Below are 8,302 nucleotides of genomic sequence, written 5' to 3'. Positions count from 1 at the left end.
CCCCCCAGTACAACAACGCGAGTAGAGATTTCATATTATCTCCTTTCAAACTTTTCTCTTCTTTTTCTGCTTAGTGAATATAGTGGCGTCGTAAATGTCGTGTCACAAAGCCTATACAAGAGATTGTCTTCGTTTGTAAATCAACCAAGTTAGAATCAAGTGTAAGGAAGCTTGAGTAGGAGTGTCTGGGTACGTGTGTAAAACATGCACAATATTGTACTTGTCCTTGAGGGTTATTATTGGCAGTAAGAGTTCCTAGTTCCACCAAGGGCCTGAGTGATTTGGTCTCTTAAGTACTTGACGGGTGAGTCTCTTGGGCGACCGCGATTCCAACACCAAGGAACTAGGTCGGGTTTGCCTTGGTCGGAAAGTACTTTGGCAAACTTAAGCGTAAATACTGACTTGTTCTGGAAGCCTGGATTATTTGCCCCATCTTAGTATAAGTGTTGCATGAAGACAGTGATCCATAATCACAAAATGCTCGTGACAAAGTGGACTGAGCCGCACATCTGCTTTCTAAATGGGGTTTCGTAACATTTTGCTTTAGGTACAAGGGAAGTGATTTTTGTTTTGTGGCTTCAGACTATAGGATTTCCGACCTACTTGTGTAATAACTAAAAATGAGACTTCGCCATTGACACGGTCAGTAAGTATCAGATGTGAAAACCTAAAATACTTCCAAAACTGGGACGTGGTATACTGGTAGTATATGGTGCACCAATATTTTCTTCGTCTATACTTTGTATACCATATAACTTTTACTTACAATAATTTAGTTTTGAGCTTACTGTTCTTGATTACACAAATGACAATAACCTAGATTGGTATTTCATGGACCTAAAATGATATATACAAGTGCACACAAGATGTACATACATGTTCATAATCTTCTTCAACCCTCTAAACCTCTTCAAATCATAGGTTTAACACAGAACCTCACAAGCACACAACATCATTTATTCCATAGACACTTCCATTAATCTAACCCCTAACTCCATCCTAAAAGGTAAAGTTAGCTCCTTCCATTCAATCACTGGGACCAGCCTGACCAACTTGAGTATATTAGCCCCATTGGTTTATTCTAATAAATTAATTATGTTTATCGAATGGACGCAATGAGAGCACATCCATTCAGTTGGTGACTCGATGTCCACCACATTCATAACATAACTTATTGGGACAACACAACTACAATAGTGCTACGACGAGACTCTATAAACCTAGTTTCTTTGCAATTTTCTGTAGTACTTTTGTAAGTTTAAAATCTATTGTAACTAAGACCATGCCAATGCAAGTTTTCTTATACCAATAACATGTCTTGTATATGCATGTCTGTTTCAGCAATGAGTCGGGGTTGCAGCACTGACGAGTTTTCAATACAATGAGCATAGCTGCATAGGCTAAATCCGATTGAAGATGGTAACGTTGTCAGTGATGTTCACATAAGTTTCTCTTAGCGTGTAATGTGTTCAAAGTTTGTTGTCTCACAAAATACCATTAGTAGGGTGTATGTGGAACTTAACTCTTCACTACATATTAATTTCATTTACTTAACAGCTCACACGTTAGTGATTGTTCACATGAGTTTCTCTTAGCGTGTAATTTTCGTGATAAAATTCTCCAAGATGTATCCTGTGGTTTTATCTATCCTTTCTATACATCATAAGTAATTTCTCTCCACTGTATCTCGAAATTTGAGGGTGAAAGTGAAAGATTGACAACAATTACGAGGAAACACAATTGAGATGTTGGAGGAAACCAGAAAAAACCTAAACTAATAAGAACCTTGTCAAAGGGAGAGCTAGATTTCTAGTTCTTTGTTTTATGCTATTGATTCTATGTAATGGAGAAATGTTGTTTGGCCCGATTGGCTGGTTGAAATCAGCCGAAATCTGACGTGGCCAGCCAAGTCGGACCAAATTGCTTCTCAATATCTATTTAATTTCAATCACTCAAACGAATCTTCACCTTCAAAAGTTCACCCGAAATCTGACGTGGCCAACCATCAGATTTTGAGTTGGAATCGACCGGACAATCGGGCCAAACGGCATTTCTCACGGCAATGCTAGGCAGAACAAACACCCAAGCATATCGTGGGCATATTTCTATTTCTAACTTTTTGCCAACATATGTAACTTTTCACCAAGCATATTGTTCACATAAGTTTCTCTATAGTTCACATTAGGTTTCTATTGTATAGGGCAATGCTAGGCAGAACAAACACCCAAGCATATCGTGGGCATATTTCTATTTCTAACTTTTTGCCAACATATGTAATTTTTCACCAAGCATATTGTTCACATAAGTTTCTCTATAGTTCACATTAGGTTTCTATTGTATAGGGAGATACTAATTTCACTCCATTTATATGTAACTTTTCACCAACATGAATCAAATGTTACAGACGATTTAGTTGGTTTTCTATTTCTAGTGCCTTAACCACATTTTCATACACTTTTTTTTGTTAAATATTTTGCAGATAGGGAAAGTGAAAGGTCATAGGAACTAGGGAGTATATCAAAAGAAGAAAAAAAAATTGAAAAATAGAATAGATATAGATAGAGGAAGTTGAATAGAGTTATCTGGCCAGAAAACCTAAACAAAGCACAATATTTACATAATTGAGAGGAAAAGAAATTCTAAAACCAGTAGAATTGACATTCCTAATGCTACCACCCAATCTATTTGATATGATTCCTCTAATCTTGTCCATTAATACAACCATTACATTAATAAGACTAAGCTCTGGAAAAAAAAATTGAGAACCCAAATATTACAAAGTAGTTTCATTCCACCATTGAAGAACCACAAAACTACAAATGGAAAAGGATCTATTGAAGCTATCATGTTTGTTCAAATTTAAGTTCTGAAGCTAAACTTACAACATTTCCTTCGCCATCAAGCTTATTTCCTTTTGCTATCTTCAAATCTTGGCTTGAATAGATGAAGATCTTCTTCACTATCTTACAGAAGTCCCTGGAAAAGACACCAAAATTCAAAGAAGGAATTCATTGAAAAAAAAAGTGGAAAAACACCATGAATATAATTATCAAAGATGAAAAATGAGAGATATTTTACGGCCATTGATCATCTCCAACTCGCATCATATCTCCATCATCGTCGGTGAAGGCAACTTCCCATTTATTACGTGGGCTAAGCTCGCCTTTTATTTCAAACATCTTCTCCAATTCGTTTATAAGGTCGTTGTATCCTTCTAAATTAGTTAAGTCCACGGCTCGCCCCACGGCAATGCCTTGCATATGCACCTTATCAAATAAACAAACACTTGGTTAGTTGGTTATTACGTCCAAAGCAGTTGCTTATGCAAAAGCATCTATTGCTTTACCAAACCACTTAAAACTAAATCTTTTGAATAACTTCACCATTAAACTTGTTATAGACTGGGAATTTGTATATCTCGATCTCGACTATCATGATAACATTTGTACTTGGGTCTAGTCTGTCTAGATATTATACAATATGCAACTTCATGATGGGATCTAAATTGGTTAAATCAGTTCCTATTCTGAACAGACTATTAGTGTAGTTGCTTGGAACATACCTTAGTTCGACTTCTTGTAGTAGATATAGAGGAGCTTTTACTCTCTACTTCCTTTGGTGAATTCTGTAGTAAACCATGTTTTGTAGCTGTGGAAGTCTTAGAAAGAGGCGAGAGTTGTTCAGAGTCACCTCCAGATACATTAACTACGAGAGCTCTTTCAGCCGTAGCAATGGAGACACTAATAGGATTTGTTGTCGTAACATTTTCAGAAGAAATCTGGGCAGTTGAGTGATCGATTAAGTCTATCCCAAATAAACGACATGCACCAGGAGTTTCAGGTTTCTTCGTCTTTTCCACTATATCCTCTGTAATGGGAGCATTGGGTATTGACGGGGGATTGGGTATTGACGGGGGATTGGGCATTGAATAACTTGAGTGATCTGGCCATGTAGAAATATTAGCACTATCTTTTCCCATATCTTGGAACAAATTGAGGGAAACATTCAGTAATGGAGAAGGCCACCTCCCTTCTTGTCTAGTATTTGGGATTGATTTGTTGTCACTATTAACATTTTTCTTTACTTCGATCTGATTAGGGTTCCAGACAAATTGACTTTCGCTATTGTGAGCTTCTGGACCACTCAAAGTAGTAGTATCGTGTGATTGAGTTGATACAGGATACCAGAAAGACGAAGCCGCGGAACTGGTACTAATATCTAAAATTGAACGGAGAAAACGAAAAGTTTAATTAAACGATAAGAAAACTTGCACTGAAGAAATTCATTAATAAAGAGAACAGTTAAGATCCCTACTACCGTGAACAGAGAGATCGACAGATGGTCGGGCCCTTTTGTGTTTTATTGTTGCTGGCTGAATCATGTTTGGAGGAGGCGCAGTGGGAACAAATGGTTCAATCTCCCATGGGGAAACTCTATCTGGTCTCTGAATGGGAGCATTTTCATCCCATTGAACCTGAATGAAATATAATATCGAGGGTTAAGTAGAGTAACATAAGAACTTAAGTGGATGAAATGCTTCAAAAGATATTAACCTTCAAAGATCTCCATCTAGAATCCTCCCACTGTGGAGAAATGTCACCTACCCCAACTATTGTTCCCGTAAACCTGACCATATGGATAAGAAAAGGAAATGATCTTCAGAGGAGAAAGCAACTCGAAAAAAGTGATTCTGAGAAGTAGTCAAGTCTATATACCTTCTTTCAGGAGAGTCTTCTCCTTCAAATCTCATCTTGAATCTCATCCCCATGGAAAATGCATTCTTAACAGCTTCCAAATACTTGTTTAATCTGACTATAAACTGACTTGTCCTGGCAAAACCACACAATGCTGAGTAAATTTAGGGAACCTAATGGCCTTATTCGGTACTGGTACTGTGTCGTAGTTCTAACTTCATAAAGAATGAATTTTTCAAACCTTGGTTTATAGTACACAATGAAGTAGGTTTTGGTTGTTACAGCGTGACATGCTGTAGCGAGAACCCCAAGATGCATGCTTTGACTGGATATAACAGATGTTGGCATGCTACTTTGTTGACGAGCAAGACGCCTTACGCCTACACGCAAGTCTCCACTTTCACCTCTGTCCAAAGAATCTCATGAAATTTAAAAGTTCGCCCCATACTAAAAGAAGCCAAATTTGTGGAGCAAAATGGAAAAGAAAACAATAGCTTAAGCGAAGAGTTTTTGATACCTTAAAAAGACAAATGCATCTCCTGCAACCAACCGTTTAGACGTCACAAATGTACTCCAACCCGTTGTAAGTAAATGTCTCCGAGGCTGACCTGCATATTTGATTGACATCGACTTTACTATGACACAACTTCATGTTTATAAAGAATCAAATACAGTTGTAAACTGTTCAATTGAACCAGATGCTCACGTATAGCTTATCGACAAGAAATAACAGAGAAAAGTAAAATATTTAGTAAAACGGAATTTCATTCAGAAATAGATATGATTTCTAGTAAGGCCCTTAAATGGGTTATTCTAGTTAAGCTGGAACATGGCATTGGTAAGTCAGGTTTGCCATTACGTTATTCCTGATTTTCGATACTCAGATATGTGGTAGAAACAAGGAAAATTATTTGTGAATTCAGGTATTTTGGCACCTATTCTTCAAATCACAACCTTAAATGTAAAAAGTGATTAATCTAATTGATCCTAAAAGGGAATAAGATTAGTCTTCTAGGCCAATTCCCATTCTGGATCCATGGGAACATCAAGACACAGATCACACAAGTGGACTGTGGAATATGGTTAGTCGAAGCAGTATCAATTCCAGTCATTTCTAAGAGTGAAAAATGTTCAGTTCGGATCAAATGTCACCTCTGAAAATATGCTTAAATCGCCACTCATATCCATGAAGATCTTTTGCAGCCAACTCTTGAGTTGGTGTCGCTTGGTTCATGTCCTAAAAATAGAAAACCACAAAGGAATAAGAAACCAGTGGGAAAACCAAAATAGGCATGAAAGAATAAGAAGAAAGAATATGAAACAGAAACTCAAATTACCAAAGCAGGGAGACATTCAGTTGCGTGTTTCCGAAGAACAGAGAATCCACCATGAGTACTTGTGTCAGATGCAGTTAAAATTTTGCAAAATGAGTGAACAGTGGGTTTTGGAGTTTCAGGTAGAGAATCATCAGAACTGATTTGTTCATTTTGCTACGAAATCAAAAGGAGAAAGAAGATTTACGAAAGTGGCTAAGAGTATAACAAAATCATATCTTGAATTATAATCTTAATCTATTTTGGAAGAGTTTGAGAAATCCTTACATCATCATCTAAAGGGATTAAGGTAATTTGTGCATAAACTTCATCAGTTTCTTGCTCAGCCTAGAAATTTAAAACCAAATCAACAATTTGAATATTTCAAAAATGAACAAGATCAACATAAACAAGAAAGAAGGATCTCTACCAATAACTGAGTATTAATAACTCGGCAAAGGATCTTTGATGGAAGATTAAACAAAGGAATCCTCTGATTCAATTCCTGGTTAGTTGAAGCTTCCAACTGCAAATCACACACCAAAACACAAAAATCGAAAATGAAAACAAAGGAGAGAAGATGATCTATCTGGTTGTTGTGATTTGGAAGTTGAAATTTTCACCTGCTCCAAGTGACCTTGCGGAAAGTAGAAGACTTTCTCGTCATTCTGAGGAATATCTACCAAAGGACCAGCACAAGCTTTCCATAGCTCAGTATACAGATCTTCACCTAAAAAAATCCATTAAAACACTAACAGATTCAGTATGAAGATTGCATTTCTTGAATAGCGAGTCAAACTAGGGTTTCCGATCCAAGGTTTTTGAAGAAATGACTAATTATATAGTAGAAGTTTTACTTATACTGATCTCACTCAAATTCTTAGATTATATAGAATTTTGAAAATCACAAGTGATTTACCTGAATCCGTTTTTCCTCCAGAGAAATTCTGTTGAGAAATTGATGAACTTCTGAGATTATCTAAACACGCCATTAACGAGTCTTTTAAGCTTTGAAAATCACTAATCAAACTTCAAATATCATCATCATCATACTCTTCAATTACCTTATCTACCTCATTTTATAGGATTAAATTCACGGTAATCTATTCTTCTCATTTAATAAGAAAAGTCATAAACGCTTCAACTTCTTTCTCAAACTTTTTCGAACTTTCCATTATGATCATGTCCAAAACAAAATAACTTCTTGTCTGATCTTCTACCGTTACAAATCCACTTATCTACTTATCCTTTCTGCTTCAAAACCGCCATTAAAGCTTAAAAAACCACTTTACTTTTATCCTCTGATAACGTTTCAGCTTCTTTCTCTCTCTCTCTCTCTCTCTCTAAAACTTAACTTTCTCTTCTAATTGCCTTCTTCTTTATCCCCCGCCTGAAAACCAGGAAAAACTCCGTCGATACTTAAATACCCAAAACCGCTCTCTTTGGGGTCATATTATACGTTAAAGGGAAATTAACTACGGTTACAAAAGTGCTAATTTAACCACGGTTATATAATAACCGTAGTTAATGTTGTTTCCGTACAACCTTCTCGACAAACTAACAGTTTGATAACGGTGCCGGCGGTTTAACTTGTTCCGTCGAATCATTTGATAACAGCGTTTTACAATAAATCATTTTTAACGGTAACGTTACGAAGTTAAGTTACGGATTAGCTACAGTTATATTTTTCAGTTTACTTCCGTCACTTTCGTTGTCTGCTTTATAGCAGGCAGCCGTGTTGGCTCAAGTCAACCAAACAGAAAATTTCGGAGTATATTTAACATTTTTATATGATTAAGAGACTATGACCATTCTGACCTTAAATACTAGGAAGAATTACGATTTTACCTAAAAAAAAGTAGGGGTCCGCTTTTGGAAGCTGTTTGGGGGTAAGAGAACGTGATTGCTTCTAAAGGCACCGGGGCAAAAGGCGGTTAGTATCCGTCTTTGTTAGCACCAGACCCAACCGCTTCTTTCTCTATTAACACCGTCTAACTATGTAAGCACCGATCAAGTGGAGTTAATCGTAACCCTCCATCCATTTCTCAATCCAACCACAAAATCCAATTTGTTACCTTCACATGCTCACGAATTGTCTAATCCGTTTCCTCTGTTTCTTCATCTTCTCTTTCTCTCTCTAAAATCAATCCCTTTATAGAGAGAGAAAAACTCAAATCAAGTGAAAACCCAGGAGGCCAAATGGAAGAATCGATAATCAACTATGTCTTGTTCTGTCGCAGTTGCTAATTTACCTGGTGGTAGACCATCTTTCCCATTTAGATTACGGATTCAGAA

General features: G+C 36.8%; 1 protein-coding gene across 2 annotated transcripts; it reads right to left on the bottom strand.

The window, feature by feature from the left end:
* Nucleotides 1–2,536: 2,536 nt before the first annotated feature.
* Nucleotides 2,537–7,702, bottom strand: LOC147534664 (auxin response factor 9-like). Of its 2 annotated transcripts, none has more exons than XM_086648172.1 (14): nt 6,927–7,702; nt 6,631–6,737; nt 6,438–6,533; nt 6,296–6,355; nt 6,032–6,184; nt 5,847–5,931; nt 5,212–5,302; nt 4,936–5,100; nt 4,716–4,829; nt 4,554–4,626; nt 4,318–4,474; nt 3,563–4,218; nt 3,079–3,266; nt 2,537–2,976 (listed from the first exon to the last, which is right to left on the bottom strand). In XM_086648172.1, the coding sequence occupies exons 1-14, from the start codon at nt 6,997–6,999 to the stop codon at nt 2,844–2,846; spliced, it is 2,151 nt and encodes a 716-aa protein (XP_086504298.1). In that variant the 5' UTR covers nt 7,000–7,702; the 3' UTR covers nt 2,537–2,843. The 2 variants fall into 2 exon arrangements, with proteins under 2 accessions (XP_086504298.1, XP_086504296.1); XM_086648170.1 differs by having other exon boundaries at nt 4,315–4,474; nt 6,927–7,459.
* Nucleotides 7,703–8,302: the final 600 nt, after the last annotated feature.

This window comes from Eschscholzia californica, unplaced genomic scaffold (genome assembly GCF_041429995.1).
Source record: "Eschscholzia californica isolate CP2 unplaced genomic scaffold, dmEscCali1.0.p SCAF_6, whole genome shotgun sequence".
NCBI lineage: Eukaryota > Viridiplantae > Streptophyta > Magnoliopsida > Ranunculales > Papaveraceae > Eschscholzia > Eschscholzia californica.
The sequence above is the reverse complement of the archived record's forward strand: the minus strand, read 5'-3'. Positions and strand labels throughout refer to the sequence as shown.

Coding starts and splice junctions, on each gene's coding strand:
- LOC147534664 (XM_086648170.1), bottom strand. CDS start 6,999: ATGGCGTGTTTAGATAATCTCAGAAGTTCATCAATTTCTCAACAGAAT. Junction 4,219..4,314: donor CGATCTCTCTGTTCACGGTA/GTAGGGATCTTA, acceptor GTTCAATTTTAG/ATATTAGTACCAGTTCCGCG. Junction 3,267..3,562: donor CTACAAGAAGTCGAACTAAG/GTATGTTCCAAG, acceptor TTATTTGATAAG/GTGCATATGCAAGGCATTGC.